We start from the raw sequence: 16,533 nt of genomic DNA, 5'->3' as shown, positions 1-16,533 counted from the left end.
TGGATGGGTCAGTGCTCAGCAGAGAATCTGCTTGTCTCCCTCTCGTTTCCCCCACCCCCCACTGCTCATAATCTTTCTGGCATGCTCTCTCTCAAATAAAAAACCGAAAAACAGTGTGCATAGGTTGGTCCCACTGGCATAAACAAAAGTCTGTATATATAACAAAATTTTGTTAGGGTGCCTGAGTGGTGACTCAGGTGGTTAAGCATCAGCCTTTGGCTCAGGTCATGATCCCGGGGTCCTGGTATCAAGCCCCGGATCAGGCTCCCTGCTCAGCAGGGGAGTCTGCTTCTCCCTCTCCCTCTGTCTCCCCCAACCCCCACCCCCATCGTGTGTTTCCTCTCGATCTCTCAAATAAATAAAAAAATCATTTAAAAAAAAAAGTTTGGCTGTTACGATGAAATTAAAAAAAAAAAAAACGTTTGGAACTTTAAGTAGTTTAAGCTTACAGAGAGTTACCACTAGGTGGGTAATTTTTTATTTTCCTTTATTATTTATTTTTACTGTCTTGTTTATTCTTTATTCTTTCTCTCTTTATTCTTTTTCTGAATTTGCAAAATTATGGGTTGCCTTAATAATTACAAGAAACAATAAACTGTTTCTCTTGGGAAACACAGAAAAGCACCCCAAACAAAAATAGCACCCTGAAGTTCTAGACCTCCCAAGTAATTAGAGCAGTCCTAGTGGCCAGGGTATAAATTATATTATACAATAATCAGAACTGTAAGCCAGAGAGCAAGACTCTTGGGTTTCATTCTCTTTTGTTTCATCCTGCCTTCTTCCCTGTGCATCTTAGCTTTCAGTAAGACACTCCATTTTTCTGTTTTTTTTTCCTCCTCTTCATAAAACAAAATATATACTCCCAGTGTACTTGATGACTATGGCGTGAATGAGCTCATTTTTAAAAACTGGAAATAAATGGATTGCAGTTAATTAAAATCTGTCTATCCTTTCTTTTTTGCCAATGGTGGTGAGCAGCTGGGAACGATGCCATGAGTTGATGAGCATGGATAATAAAAATTGGTCAGAGACGTCATTCTTTCTTGTATGTCTCCTCTGGTAGGAAGAGGCCATGTTGAGAAGCTGAGCAGCAGACTAGCACTGATCACTGACTAGAGAAGGAGTTCCTTAGGGCTCCATAGAGATTATAATTAGAGCTCAATGTGACTTGGCATGTTTTTGCTTTCAGTACTGGGGAAGGGCTCTCTTTATATTTGGGAAACAAACAAACAAACAAACAATGAATATATTGAGATGCTCGGTATGGTGAAGGCTGACAGTGAGTGGCTGTAGGAGTGCTCCCTGGCTGTTTCTGAACTTCCTACTGAGCACATAAAATTAAGGTGCCCGCCCAGGTTTGCCCCTGTTCTTATTTGCTTGGGCTGAGTCCTGGGAATCTGTATATTAAAAGCTTCCCAGGTGATCCTAATGATTATGAAGATTTAAGAACTGTAGGTTTGTGCCATGGTTTAGTAATATAAGGTGTCTACTCCAAAACAAAATATTTGTTTCTCAGTAACCGATCTTCCTTTCTTTCCTTATTTTCTTTTCCTATTCTCTCACTTTATTTTATTTTTTAAAAAGATTTTATTTATTCATTTGATAGACAGAGATCACAAGTAAGCAGTGAGGCAGGCAGAGAGAGAGGAAGGGAAGCAGGCTCCCTGCTGAGCTGAGAGCCAGATGTGGGGCTCCATCCCAGGACCCTGGGATCATGACCTGATCTGAAGGCAGAGGCTTTAACTATTGAGCCACCCAGGTGCCCCTATTCTCTCACTTTAAAAGATGATCAAACATGTTGTGTCTTGGGGCACCTGGGTGGTTCAGTAAGGTAAGCAGCTGCCTCTTGATTTTGGCTCAGGTCATGATCTCAGGGTGGTGAGACTGAGCCCCGCTTTGGGCTCCAGGCTGGGTTTCTGCTCCTCTTCTCGCTCTCTTCCTCTAAAATAACAATAATAATCATCATCATAATAAAATTTGTCCAAAAATGTTGTTTACTGGTTTTCGGGTATGTAAATCCTGTGTGTATTTACAGGACTACCAAATGAGGTTGCTGACCCATGGCGCAGTATCTGGAATCTGTCCTAAATAGTGTTTTGGTATCATTGTGTGTGAGTGTGAGTATATGCATGTCTGTCCAAATGTCCTGTAGATACTATTTACCAGTATCTACTATCCTAAAGGTGATACGTAGCTTTCAACCTAAAATCACGAGACATAAAAAGCAAGAAAAATAACCCACTTCAAGAGACAAAGAATCAAAGATCTTAACTCAGGTATGATCCAGGTATTGAAATCATGTCTTGTAACCTAATATATTCTTAGTTGGCAGAGATTAGGATATAGACATCTTTGGTTGGTTGGGCATTATTCTGTTTACCACACAAACTACATGTAATTAGAATCCCAGAAGTAGAAGTGAGAGAGAATGGGGCCAAAGAAATACTTGAAGAGATAATTGACTAGCCAGGAATTTTCCAAAAGTAATAAAAGATCTCAAGCCATAGATCCAAGAAGATCAGAGTACCCTAACCAGGTGTGTATACACACACACACACATACTTCTAGCACATCATATTCAAACTGCTAAAAACCAAAGAGAAACTTTAGAAAATTTGAAGGAAGTTAGAGAAAATAGAATACATGCAGAAGAACAAAGGTAAGAATTAAGGCAGATGTATTATCAAAAACTATAAAATCCAGAAGACAATAGAGCAACTTCTGTCAAGTACTGGTGAAAAACCTCCCTCAACTCAGAAAGTTATCCCCAGCAAAAATTTCTTTCAAAAGTGAAAGAGAAAGGAGACATTTTTGACAAACTTTGAGAAATGAGTTACTTGTAGACCTGCATTACGAGAAATGTTGAGAAAAAATTTTCAGGTATGAGGAACATGATACCAGGCAGAAACTTGGATATACACAAAGAGATGAAGATCTCCAAAAGCGATTAAAGGGAAGATAAATATAAAAAGCTTTTTTCTTTTTTTAAAAATTATTCTTAAATTAAAATATATTGCTGAAAATAAAAATTTCAGCAATGTATTTTGGGTTTATAGTGTATATAAAAGTAATGTATGACAACAGGAGTACAAAGGTTGGGAGGAAGGAATTAGGAATGCAGTGTTACAAGATTCTTACACTACATATAAAGCAGTATAACAGGGACGCCTGGGTGGCTCAGTTGGTTAAGCGGCTGCCTTCGGCTCAGGTCATGATCCCAGCGTCCTGGGATCGAGTCCCACATCGGGCTCCTTGCTTGGCAGGGAGCCTGCTTCTCCCTCTGCCTCTAGCCTGCCACTCTGTCTGCCTGTGCTTGCGCTCTGTATCTCTCTCTCTAACAAATAAATAAAAATCTTTAAAAAAAAAAAAATAAATAAATAAATAAAGCAGTATAACAGAATTTGAAAGTACACTGTAATTAAAGATATAAACAGTAAACACAGAGAAACCACTACAAACATTTTAAAAAGATGTGTAATAAGACAATAGTAGAAATAGAATTCTAAAAACTATTCTAAATATTCTAAAAAATAGAATTCTAAAAAATATTCAATTCAAAATCAGGATGATAAAGAGGAAAAAAGGAACAAAAAATGGGTGGGACAAATAGGAAACAACTGACAAGATGGCAGATTTTACTCCACCCATATCAATATTTACATTAAATGTAAATGATCTAAACACAAAAGAGATCGTCAGATCAGTTAAAGAAGAGCCATCTCTTTGCAGTCTATAGGAAGCTCAGTTTAAGTAAAAAGGCTAAAAACCATTCATCATATTATCTGGCATGTTAATTAAAAGCGTTTACTAACATTCTTTTTACATAATTCTTTTAAGAGACTCCGTTTTTGTTTATTTTTGGGGGAGGGTGTGTTTGCAAACTGAAGCAAAGAAGAAATTTAAAATTCCAATATGTATAAAGTAGTTGTTCGTTCTCTTTCTTCTATTATGGAATGGTATGACCTAATTTGCTTAGATTTTGCTCTTATATTACATGGTGTTTGCTGAGAGTAAACATTCCTTTGTAGTCTTTCTAACCGTTGCTCATTCACTTTGGCCTCTGTTTTGAGAGTCTGTTGTCTTAGGATTTTTCTTAAAATTTAATGTTGCCTCCAGTGTTTATTTGCTTTTTTCAAGATTCAATTTTTAGAATGTTCTGGGTGGTATGTTAGCTTTCTGGAAAAGCAGGATGATGAATTTTTTTTGCTGCTGTAAGTCTCTGGAGAAGTGGATTGTTTTTAAAGAGTAATTTACCTGTTTTCCAGGAGGGTTCCCAAAAGCATACTCTTTTCCCAAGGCACTTTTGGAATTTTGTATTTTGGTTTTTAGTCCCTTTAACACAGGATTGTTATTCCCAAATACACAAAGCCTGCAAACTGCTTAAAAAGGACAACCAAAATCAGAATTTATTAGAGGCAAAATTTAGTTGCCTAATTATTTCCTTAAGATCTGTCAAGTACTATCTGTGAGCAGTAGTTAATTGACATGTCTATGTCTTCAACATCAGTTATTTGTAAGTAGCAGGTACATGTGTAAAGAGAAATCTTTATTTGTATTTTAAATTGGGAGGAATGGTAGAGTAGCAGTAGTCCCAGGGAAGGTAGGTTTGTCCCAATGCCATCACCCTCTACCTCTTGGTCCCCTCTTGGTTGTGTGTGCTGTGTGTGTACTGTGTTGCTGTGCCCACAGCTTGGCCACTGAATATTGCCATGGAATCCAGTATTAGAATGTATAATGAGGGGCGCCTGGGTGGCTCAGTGGGTTAAGCCGCTGCCATCGGCTCAGGTCATGATCTCAGGGTCCTGGGATTGAGTCCCGCATCGGGCTCTCTGCTCAGCAGGGAGCCTGCTTCCCTCTCTCTCTCTCTCTGCCTGCCTCTCCATCTACTTGTGATTTCTCCCTGTCAAATAAATAAATAAAATTAAAAAAAATAATGTATAATGAGTATATATAGAGAAAGATAATGGGTACAGAACTTGAATTATTTCCAAGGGGGATTAGGTGATTTAGAACATGATCTCCAAAATAAAAAAGTATCCTGAGGTCAAATAGTGTATTACTTAAAACATATACTGAGTTATCCTTAGGATGCCTTATAAAGCTAAGAAGAATCTAAAGTGCTAATAAGGGACTCCTAGGTAGCTCAGATGGTTAAGCATTTGCCTTTGGCTCAAGTCATGATCTTAGGGTCCTCTAATCATATCCCGCATCAGGTTCCCTGCTTGGCAGGGAGCCTGCTTCTCCCTCTCCTTCTACTGTTCCCCCTGCTTGTGCTCTCTTGCTCTCTCTGTCAAATAAATAAATAAAGTCTTAAAAAAAATTAAGTGCTAGTAAGATGAAATGATCAAATATGTAATTATTTTACCTTGTGTATTTATTTTTGTGTGCATGAATGTGTATGTGTATGCTTATGTGCTGACAAGTGTGAGTACATGTGTGAGAGAGAGAGTATATATCCACATAACTTTTTTCTTACGTGTGGTTAATTAGAGATTGAGTGTGGATGCTCCTCTCCTGATAATTGTGGTCTAATTCAGTTTCTTAGAACAAGATTAAGTCAGTTTTTAAGTGAGAGGGGTAGTTTAGAAAATGGGAAGAGCATAGGCTTCTTCAGCTTCAGTTTCTTTTTTCTTTCTTTCTTTCTTTTTTTTTTTTTTAAAGATTTTATTTATTCATTTGACAGAGAAAGATCACAAGTAGGCAGAGAGGCAGGCAGAGAGAGAGAGGGGGAAGCAGACTCCCTGATGAGCAGAGAGCCCGACGCGGGACTCGATCCGAGGACGCTGAGATCACGACCCAAGCCAAAGGCAGAGGCTCAACCCACTGAGCCACCCAGGCATCCTCAGTTTCAGTTTCTTTTTTTTTTTTTTTTTTTTTTAAAGATTTTATTTATTCATTTGACAGAGAAAGATCACAAGTAGGCAGAGAGGCAGGCAGAGAGAGAGAGGGGGAAGCAGACTCCCTGATGAGCAGAGAGCCCGATGCGGGACTCGATCCCAGGACTCTGAGATCATGACCTGAGCCGAAGGCAGTGGCTTAACCCACTGAGCCACCCAGGCGCCCCAGTTTCAGTTTCTTAATAGCCAAAGGGATTAGACTCCAGATGCCACCTACAGCTTTATAAATAAGTGGAGATAAAATGTGATTATAGCAGTCTCTGGTTTTTTAATAATAAGTCATTGAAAACAAGTTTCTTCATTCACAAGTGTGAACATACAAATAAAATGTATGATTAAAGGTGGCTCAGTGGGTTAAGCCTCTACCTTCTGCTCAGGTCATGATCTCAGGGTCCTGGGATGGAGACCCACATCAGGCTCTCTGCTCAGCAGGGAGTCTGTTTCTCCGTCTCTCTCTGCCTTCCTCCCTGCCTCTTATGTCAGGTGCTTAAGCCACTGAGCCACCCAGGCCCCAGGGCAGGTTTCTTTAACTGCGCCATTTCATGGTTCGGAGGTTATCAGAGTTTAAGATGCTTCAGCCAGATTCCAGTCTGTGCTTCAGTGGGAAGAAGCTAGGGGAAAAATTCCCCAAATCAGCAGAGCTTCAAGTACATTGTTTCTGCTCAGCTTCTCAACTTGGTGACAGGCAAGCTGGAGGGGACCTGAGGTGGTGGTATTCGTATAAGGCCCTCTTACACTGAATAAATGTGTATATATTTACACTGCTGGTTTCTTCTCACTGAGGCAACATACCGATGTAGGGAAAGTTTGGGAGAGAATTTCCTGGACGGAGCTGGCCTACTTACCTAAACACAGTGGCTATTTTTTCCCCTTTGTCTGGCAGGTAAGAGGTAGCTATAGAATATTATATCGGAAGAGAGGCTCATGACAGGAAGTTATGTCAACATCAGGTCTTTACAGTGACTGGCTGCAGCCCCGAGCCCTGCTGGTCCTTCCCTGGCACTCTCATTCTTCTTCTAAGTGAGGCTGAGCTGTGGGCTCAGTGTTAGAGCACATTCTCTGAGCACGTGCACAGGAGGTAGAAAAAATTCCCTTGGGGGAATTTCTGATAGACACAGTGGAGCTGGCTCTCTTGCCAGGTACAAGCAAGCTTTACTGGTAAGGTAGGCTGCCCTGCCTACCTGAAGACTGGGACCCTGTGACACTGTTGGGCAGGAGCTATCTCTGTTTAGGACTGGCATTTCTGAAACTTTCTTTTGGGGGCCAACTGGATCCAGGGTACTTGTTACCACGTGCGGATTCCCAGTTCCATACCTATTAACTGTGGTTCAGTATGTCTCGTAGAGCAATTCTGATGCCCAGTGAGGTTTGGGAACTACTGACTTAGAATATTCTCACATGCTGTACATACTACCAAAGGTATATGTATTTCTCTCTTTCTAATCTTTTTAAAGAAGTGTAAAACAAGATGTACACCATGGATACCTGAAATGAATTTGATGTTAGATGGCAGTTATATTTCAATTAAAAAATACAAACCAGGGGCACCTGGGTGGCTCAGTGGGTTAAAGCCTTTGCTTTGGCTCAGGTCATGATCTCAGGGTCCTGGGATGGAGCCCCGAATCGGGCTCTCTGCTCACTGGGGAGCCTGCTTCCTCCTCTCTCTCTCTCTCTCTCTCTGCCTACTAGTGATTTCTGTCTGTCAAATAAATAAATAAATAAATAATGATAAAAAATGCAAACCAAATTTCAAAGATAGTGCAAAAACAAGAATGAAAAGTATCTTATCAGTACTTAAAAAAAAAAAAAGATTTTATTTATGTATTTGTCAGAAGGAGAGAGAGAGAACAGAAGCACCCTTGGGGGCAGGCAGAGGGAGAAGCAGGCTCTCTGCTGAGCAAGGTGCCAAACTTAGGACTCCATCCCAGGGCCCTGAGATCATGACCTGAGCCGAAGGCACATGCTTAACTGACTGAGCCACCTAGGTGTCCCTCACCTAGGTGTCCCTCATCAGGACTTTCAAAAGTAATAATTACATGTTGAAACGATAATGTTTGTGATATATTGGGTTAAATAAAGTATATTCTTAAAATTTCACCTGCTTATTTTTGCAGAATAGGGCTGCTAGAAATTTTTAATTACATGTGTGGCTTGTGTCATATTTCTCTTGCAGAGTTTGGCAACATGGAGGTCGTTTGCAAATTTGGTAAGAATAGACTGCCTGAGATTAAGTAATATCTAGCAAATTCTTTGTATACCCAGATGAGACTGAGTCATCATCTAATACTGTTATGTCTAAAATTAAATAACAAAAGTCACCACCAAAAATCATTCCAGCCTTTTTGATGTGTACTTAAGTGATTTGATACTTTCACATAAATTGACAATAGAATATGTATTTACGTAAAATCCTTTGAAATCAACTCTCAAATGTGGTTTTTTGATCTTTTTTTAACCTGTTCCTTTCTTTCCTTTTTTTCTCTTCTTCCTTTCTTTTCATTTAATTTTTTTATTTCTAATTTTAAAAAACTTTTTTATTTTATTTTATTTATTTATTTATTTGCATATCTGGCCAGGAAACTTCATGGTGTTATGGTCAACTTGCCGCACAACCGTGTTCAAATCTGTCACCAACAGGTTCATTAAAAACCTGGCCTGCTCTGGGATTTGTGCCAGCCTAGTCTGCGTTCCCTTTGACATCGTTCTCAGCACCAGTCCTCACTGCTGCTGGTGGATCTACACCATGTTTTTCTGCAAGGTTGTCAAATTTTTGCACAAAGTCTTCTGCTCTGTGACTATCCTCAGCTTCCCTGCCATTGCCTTGGACAGGTAAGACAGGGTAGCTGGGGGTTCAACTTTTTTTTTTTTTAAGTGCATTAAAAAATTAGCATCACAAAGCAAAGGGTGACTAGTCCATGTTCCACATACTGCTTTGTAGTCCCCTAGCGGTCAGTAGAAAGAGAATGAATAGGGCACCTGGGTGGCTCAGTTCTTGAGCATCTGCCTTTGGCTCAGGTCATGATCCCAGGGTCCTGGGATGGAGCCCTGCAATAGGCTCCCTGCTTGGCAGGAAGCCTGCTTCTCCCTCTCCCACTCGCCCTGCTTGTGTTCCCTCTCTCACTGTGTCTGTCTCTGTTAAATAAATAAATAAATAAAATCTTAAAAGAATAAAAGAATATCTGAAACAGATGCCTCACAAAAGACATGTTGATTGCACAGCAGCTAGGGAAAATAGGACCTTGAGAAAAGATGTGGCATGGGGCTGGGTGGGGTTCATCATGAGGTTGCTGGAGCAGGCTGGATCTTGGTGTAGCTTCAGCTTGGTTGGAATCGTTGGTATTTGCCTTGCAAGTTGTAGTAGATGGCTCATCTGATTGATAACTCTGCAATTAGTGCTTTTTGATGTAGGATGAAAACATTTCTGGAAGAACAAGGGGACAATTCAGTGGTTATTTAACAAATGATTTGACAGCCCAGTTGGACCCGGCAAGATAATTCTAGAATTCCTTTGGAGGACTGATTTCCAAGCCTTTATATTGTGGTGGTGGTTGTTTTCTCTTCCCGTCCTTTTTAAAAAGATGTTCACTTGGAAATGAATCACATCTTAGCTACTGCCCTGGTACATAATTGGATTAGGGTCAAGTGTAAAGATCTCAGTCATCATCAGCTTCATGTCTTCTCCTTTTGTTGTGAGCACTTCACGAATACAGTCTAAGATAATAATACATTTTAGAGAATAAAACTAAATAAGCAAACAAGAGCTGAGGAGTCTTCTGCATCTGTGAATACTTTTGATTTCAAGATTTGCAGAGAGAAACGTTGCTGAGGGGAAAGAGTGGACTCTTCTGACTTTATCCCCATTGATACATTTTACTGGATTTTAGATGAATTTGGAATTTTTACTTTTTATTTTTAAAAAATATTTATTTATTTGAAGAGAGAGAGCATGCACAAGCCGGGGGGTGGGGGCAATAGGCAGAGGGAGAGGAAGAAGCAGGCTCACCGCTGAGCAGTGATGCCCCCCACCCCCATTTGGGACTTGATCCCAGCACCCTGGGATCATGACCCAAGCTGAAGGCAGACACTTAACTGACTGAGCCACCCAGATACTCCATGAATTTGGAATTTTTAAACTCTTTATCCATTTACAACTATACCTTAATGACCTATGAGGGCGTGGATTGCAGAACCAATCTATGGAGTCACTTCAGCTGCAGTCCTGGAACTCTGATTTGATTTGCTGCCCAGGGTCATCTGCATGGAGGGACACAGAGTCCCACAAAGTCCCCAGTGTACTCGAAAGAGTCACTGACTCCTAACTTAAGAGAGGGGAGTCTGGCACCCCAAGTAACTTTAAACCCTGCCTACACACTGCTTTTGTGCTGGGTTGCTTTGGGCAAAATGACTAACCTTTCTGAGCCTAATGTTCCTCCACAGTAAGAAATATTAAATGAGGTCACGTGGGTGGCTCAGTTGGTTAAGCGACTGCCTTAGCTTGGGTCATGATCTTGGAGTCCCGGGATTGAGTCCCGATTCCGGTTCCCTGCTTTGCAGGAAGTCTGCTTCTCCTCCTGACCCTCTCCCCTCTCATGCTCTCTCTCTCTCTCAAGTAAATAAATAAAATCTTTAAAAAAAAAGTTAAAGGAATTATTTATGGCCTGTTCTTGGATAGGCCACATCAATATTTGTCTGTCTTTCTCTAGGCTTCCCTCTCGGCGGGCACATTTTTCCATAGATCTATTGTTGGCAATTGTTGAACTGTCAGATATGCCTGGGAGCCACTCTAGCTCTTTGGGAGTTTCTCATTGGAAATTCACCATCTCCAGGGCCAGGTGAAATAGGTGACAAAGCCAAGTGTCACTGGCCAGATTGGGGTTTTGTGTCTGCATTCCTGCTCATAAGGGTCAATAACTCAGCAGATGCAGCTAATCGTTACTTTGTGGGTATCTAGACTCCACCAGCAGGACTTTCTTAGAAGAGACATCAGAAATCTGGAGTTTAACCATTTTTACTTATTTTTTATTTTTTTCAAAGATTTTAATGTCTACGTGATTTCTTTCTTTCTTTTTTTTTTTTTTTTTCTCTAAGTGATTTCTATACCTAATGTGGGGCTTGAACTCAACGACCCTGAGAACAAGAGTCGCACACTCTACCAACTGAGCCTCCCGGCACCCCGAATTTTATTGTTTTTAAATGTTGTCGACTGATTTTCATTCAAAAAAGATGACGGGGGTCACTCAGTCCCTTCAACCAGCTGAATGTGCTCCATGTGATGCCATTTTGCCGCATGTGTCTCTTTTCGTGCTTGGCAGGAGGTCTTTGAATATCTGGAAAGTGTACTTTCAGGTGAAGAAGATACCTCCTGCTCATTCATAGTCATTACCCTCCACAGCTGCACATCGAGGCAACCGCTAATCTACTCTCTATCTCTGTATGTTTGCTTCGCTGGGTGGCGGGGGGGACATTGTATATTGTGGAATCATAACATGTTCTTTTACATCGGCCTTCTTTCTCTCAGCCTCATGTTCATCTGTGCCCAATCATCAGTGCTTCCTTCCTTTTTTCCCCCAGTTCTGTTGAGATATAATGGACATATAATGGACAGCAATGTATAAGTTGAAGGTGTATGCCAAGATGATTGGACTTACATATGTTGTGGAAGGACTGGCAGAGTAAGTTTAGTTAGCATTCATCATGTCATACAGATAGAGAGGGAAAAAAAGGAAGAAGAAAAAAAAAGTTTTTTTTTCCTTAGTGATGAGAACTCCTAGGATCTACTCTTTCAAATTTGCTCCATTCCTTTTTTATTACTGAATAATATTCCATTGTATGGCTGTACTGTATTTTCTTCGCTCATTTACTTGTTGACATTTGGGTTGTTTCCACTTTTCTGGCTTTTGTGAATAACGCTGCTATGAATCCTGAAAGATTTTTACAACAGGATGGAACAAGAGTGGGGACACGTTATTCTGAACCGTTTGCTACCGTATCTTGAAGCAATGCACTAATCCCCTTCGGTGGTTTCTGGGCCTTTAGACAAGAAAACATGTAAATGATAAAAAAAAAATCCTTATTTTCTTTACAGCAGGAAATCAATTATATTTTTGCTATCATTTAAAAAAAGTAAATATGTGCTTTTAGTAGAAAAAGAAGGCTGGTTAAAAAAATCCTATTTTATTATGCAGGGAAACCAATTACTGGCAGGTGTAGGGTGGTGTGCATGCAGGTGAAGGGAAGATAATCCTTCTCTCACTAGTTGCTCGGATACTTGTTTCCTGGCTCCAAGTCTGTGAGTTCACTTAGAGGCTACTTCTGGCATCATCTTCTAGAGATGTAAACGTTAACAAGATAATTTCTAGTGAGCCCATGTGCTTTTCCACTACACAGTGGAAACGGGGTTTTATCACCTGTCAGTTGACCAATGGGAATGTATTCATGTGTGGGTGTAGCACCTTGACATTGGATTAAGGAGCTGTTGCTAGAAAAGTCTATCTATATTCAGAAAAAAAAAATTGAGAGCATGCATAACCTATGCACTTCTTTCTCTTTTTATCCCCTCCCAGAAAGAGATCTAGGACACATTTCACCACGCTTCATCCATTCCTGATTATCCATGGTCATGTTGTGCTCACCTCGTATCTCCCTCAGCCTGGAACATTCTCCCCCAGCTTGTCCCCTGCCAGACTCCACCACAGTGCCACCTTCTGTTGACGTTTCTCCAGGTGCTCCATTTCCCTGTCCCTCCTTTATGCATACCTCTAGAAGGGCCATCATCTCCTTGGTTATAACTGCTTGCTTGCATGCCTTTTCCCCCACGGACTTCAGAGACATTCCTGTGTGTCTTTTCATCTTTGTGACCCAGTGCCTGGTGTGGTACCTGGCACAGATCTCATGACAGGAAGGCATGCTTGCTTCCCTGGCCCCAGGAGCAGCGCATGTTAATAGAGTTGTAAAGTCAACTCCAGCTTTCGCTGACTGCGGAAATGTATGCCCACTGGAGGTCTGATGGCTAGTGACAGCCCTCTCATGACAGATGTGGCTCCTGGGGTCTGAAGAACTACTCAGTTTCCCTAAATCATGGGCGATACTGAAACAAGGTGCTTTTGGAATTTTGATTACAGAATAATCAAGTGAAAGCCTGAAGGAAGCAAGATCTGATCTGATTTTAGCAAAAATCTAATCATGCAGGCATTGTAGACTTATTAATGGTGAGGGTTACTGAGTGATCATCGTGAGAACCATGGCTATTGAGGAGGCATAATTTTTGTCGGTTGAATTGATTTTGTGCAAGGACCTTGTCAGAGTCCTGTCCCTCACACAGGGTTCTTTTGCCCAGAGCCACTATAAATGCTGATGATTTCCATGTGTGCACTGTGCCATGAGTCTGCTTTAGATACATGCAAAGGTAAATTTCTTCCCATTAGTGGCTTTGAAAATTGCCCATAAGCTCCTCTAGCCCCTGTAAAAAAAATTTTTTTACAAGTTATGCTTTATCCCTGAGTTGAAAAATTGATGTCTTTATAGCACATGGCATCCTTTGTATCGAGGACACCCCTTGGGATCTAATGCTGATGGTAATATTTATAAAGCTAGCTATGAAATGCAGGTATTTGCCTATTTTCCTGATAGTCTTGAGAGTCCCATACGACGGGGCTCTTCTCCGCTCATTTGAAAAAGGTCTTTTTTTTTTTTTTTTTTTTTTGGCCTCATATTGCTTATTTTATACAGCAAGGCCCTCACAATTTAATGTCTGGCTTCCCAGTTCCCCCAGTGATTCCCTTCAGCTGAGGCAGAATAAAAGAACTTGACCCATTTTCCACCTCTTCCTCCTACTTTGAGTCAGATAGAGGCCCCTCACTTAAACAGTATCTTCTCCTGTGCAATGGAGTTTGCTTGTGCGTTTTGCAGGTACTACTCTGTTCTTTATCCACTGGAGAGAAAAATCTCTGATGCCAAGTCCCGTGAGCTAGTGATGTACATCTGGGCACACGCAGTGGTGGCCAGCGTGCCCGTGTTTGCAGTGACCAACGTGGCCGACATCTATGCCATGTCCACCTGCACGGAAGTCTGGAGCAACTCGCTGGGCCACCTGGTGTACGTGCTTATCTATAACATCACTACGGTCATCGTGCCAGTGGCTGTGGTATTCCTCTTCCTGATCCTCATCCGCCGGGCCCTGAGCGCCAGCCAGAAGAAGAAGGTCATCATCGCGGCCCTCCGGACCCCACAGAACACCATCTCGATCCCCTACGCCTCTCAGCGGGAGGCAGAGCTGCACGCCACCCTGCTGTCCATGGTGACGGTGTTCATCTTGTGTAGCGTGCCCTACGCCACCCTGGTCGTCTACCAGACCGTGCTCAATGTCCCCAACACGTCTGTCTTCTTGCTGCTCACAGCCATTTGGCTGCCCAAGGTCTCTCTGTTGGCCAACCCCGTGCTCTTCCTGACCGTGAACAAGTCTGTCCGCAAGTGCTTAGTGGGGACATTGGTCCAGCTACACCATCGTTACAGTCGCCGGAATGTGGTCGGTGCAGGGGGCGGGGTGGCCGATGCCAGCCTGGAGCCCAGCCTGCGCTCAGGCAGCCAGCTCCTGGAGATGTTCCACATCGGGCAGCAGCAGATCTTTAAGCCCACAGAGGATGAGGAAGAGAGTGAGGCCAAGTACACCGGCTCCACCGACCTCCCGGCCAAGGAGGTCGGGCCCTGCCTGGAGGGAGAGCAGGGACTGCAGCGGTTGCCCGCTGTACCTCTCCTGGGCACCACGGACTCTAGATCCCAGGGGGGGTCAGCGGCGCCTGGGGAGCCCGAGACACTGCCTGACAAGTACTCCCTGCAGTTTGGTTTTGGGCCTTTTGAGTTGCCACCTCAGTGGCTCTCAGAGACCCGAAACAGCAAGAAGCGGCTGCTTCCCCCTTTGGGGAACACCCCAGAGGAGCTTATTCAGACAAAGATGCCCAGGGTAGGCAAGGTGGAGCGGAAGATGAGCAGAAACAACAAAGTGAGCATTTTTCCGAAGGTGGATTCCTAGTCAGGACTGTCGAGCCCCCTTACTCCCACCTCCCCTTTGCTCTGGCTCTGGCAGGATTTAGGCATCTCATTGCAACCGAGTACCGGTTGCCTCCTCCTGTGTGTGCCCCTGATTTTTGAATGAGAGGGAAATCTATAGAAGATCAACCGTCCTCTTTATTGAGGGAGTATATATATATGCATCTCCCTGGTCTGTGTCCTAGGTGAAGTGTGCGTTCCTCTCTGTGGACACAAAAGCTGGGCAGTGTGCAATGGGTCTTGGTGTGCAATGGGTACTCCCTGTGCATTTTCTGAGGACTCCTTGGTTCCTGGGCCCCGCAGAGAGTACAGGGAGAGAAAAACATCTGTGAGTTTGGAGGGAGCAGGACACCCTAGGAGAAGCCCAAGATAATTATGGAGTGGTGTGGCCATAAAAAAAAGACCTATTTATCCTCAATAGGATAATATTTATCCTCAAATAGGATAAATATTTAAAAATGTTTCATAGTGATCTGCATCTTCGGGGAGATAGGGACTTGGCATTTGACACCTTTTCTCCGGAAGGCCTGATCGTATGACTCAGTTTCTTCTGAAGCCCTTCATCTCTTTCACTGGGATGTAGATGAGGAAAGGAGCTTCCACTCCCATTTGACAGACAAGGCAATAGATGTGCTTGGGGCTCAGGGAGGAGATACTCTGTCTTGACGATCCTGACATTTTCCTGGCACCACTGAAAACCTCAGAAAGTTCTGTCTGCAATGTTGATTGGAAAACACTACAAGTGCTTTCCTATGTCTTTCCCCCTTAAATTGCATTAATTTTTCAACCAGTGAGAGAGAAACTAAGAGGTAGAGAAGAAAGACAAAAATGTCCATACTGTGTAGTCTCTTCTCTTCCAGTGCTGATTTCATGTGAAAGGGACTATGTCAACATCAGTAGCTGTGAAGGATATTGAAAAAAAGAAAAAAAAAAAGAACTACCTTGTGCAAACTTTTGGAATTAAAAGGCAATTTAAAAATGCAGAGTTACAGGGCACCTGGGTGGCTTAGTGGGTTAAGCATCTGCCTTTGGCTCGGGTCATAGTCTCAGGGTCCTGGGATTGAGCCCCATATCGGGCTCTCTGCTCAGTGGGGAGCCTGCTTCCCCCTCCCCCTCTGCCCGCTTCTCTGCCTGCTTGTGTGCTCTCTCTCTCTCTCTCTGCCAAATGAATGAGTAAAATCTTAAAAAAAAAAATGCAGAGTAGTGTGCACTGAGTCCTCTGGAAACATCATGCTAAAAATGCTTGATTAAGAAAGGTGATGCTGCCCAGAAGAGTGACAGAAGTCAAAGCTGGCTTCCTTGTGATGATGACTCCAGAACCCAGGAGTGGCCAGCTTCATTTTCAGTTACTTTATGGTTCTCTCTTCATTTTGGACACAATGGAAGAAGAAAACAGAAAAATTTAATCATTTTAAAATGCCAAGGCAGCCCCTAGCCCAGGAAGGCACCTTCACTTCCTCTTTTCTGGTCAAGTTGTAGCAGGAGTCAGAGTGGATAGAGGAGGACAGTGTCCTCAACAGATCAGCCTCCTGACGGGGCGTGCAAGGGGGTTGGCAGGGGGCTCTCACAAGCAATTCAAGTCCACTTTGGG

At 42.5% G+C, this 16,533-nt stretch overlaps 1 protein-coding gene across 1 annotated transcript in view; it reads left to right on the top strand.

The window, feature by feature from the left end:
* GPR176 (G protein-coupled receptor 176) overlaps positions 1 to 16,000 on the top strand; it is a 132,659-nt gene extending 116,659 nt beyond the window's left edge. The window contains exons 2-3 of the mRNA XM_004751075.3: positions 8,474 to 8,726; positions 13,806 to 16,000. Coding sequence (XP_004751132.1) covers positions 8,474 to 8,726; positions 13,806 to 14,925 — 1,373 coding nt within the window. The 3' untranslated portion in view covers positions 14,926 to 16,000. The remainder of the gene's footprint in view (positions 1 to 8,473; positions 8,727 to 13,805) is intronic.
* Positions 16,001 to 16,533: the final 533 nt, after the last annotated feature.

This window comes from Mustela putorius, unplaced genomic scaffold, assembly GCF_011764305.1.
Source record: "Mustela putorius furo isolate JIRA1106 unplaced genomic scaffold, ASM1176430v1.1 tig00003898_pilon_pilon_pilon, whole genome shotgun sequence".
Taxonomy (NCBI): Eukaryota; Metazoa; Chordata; class Mammalia; order Carnivora; family Mustelidae; genus Mustela; species Mustela putorius.
This window is presented reverse-complemented; position numbering and strand designations above follow the sequence as displayed.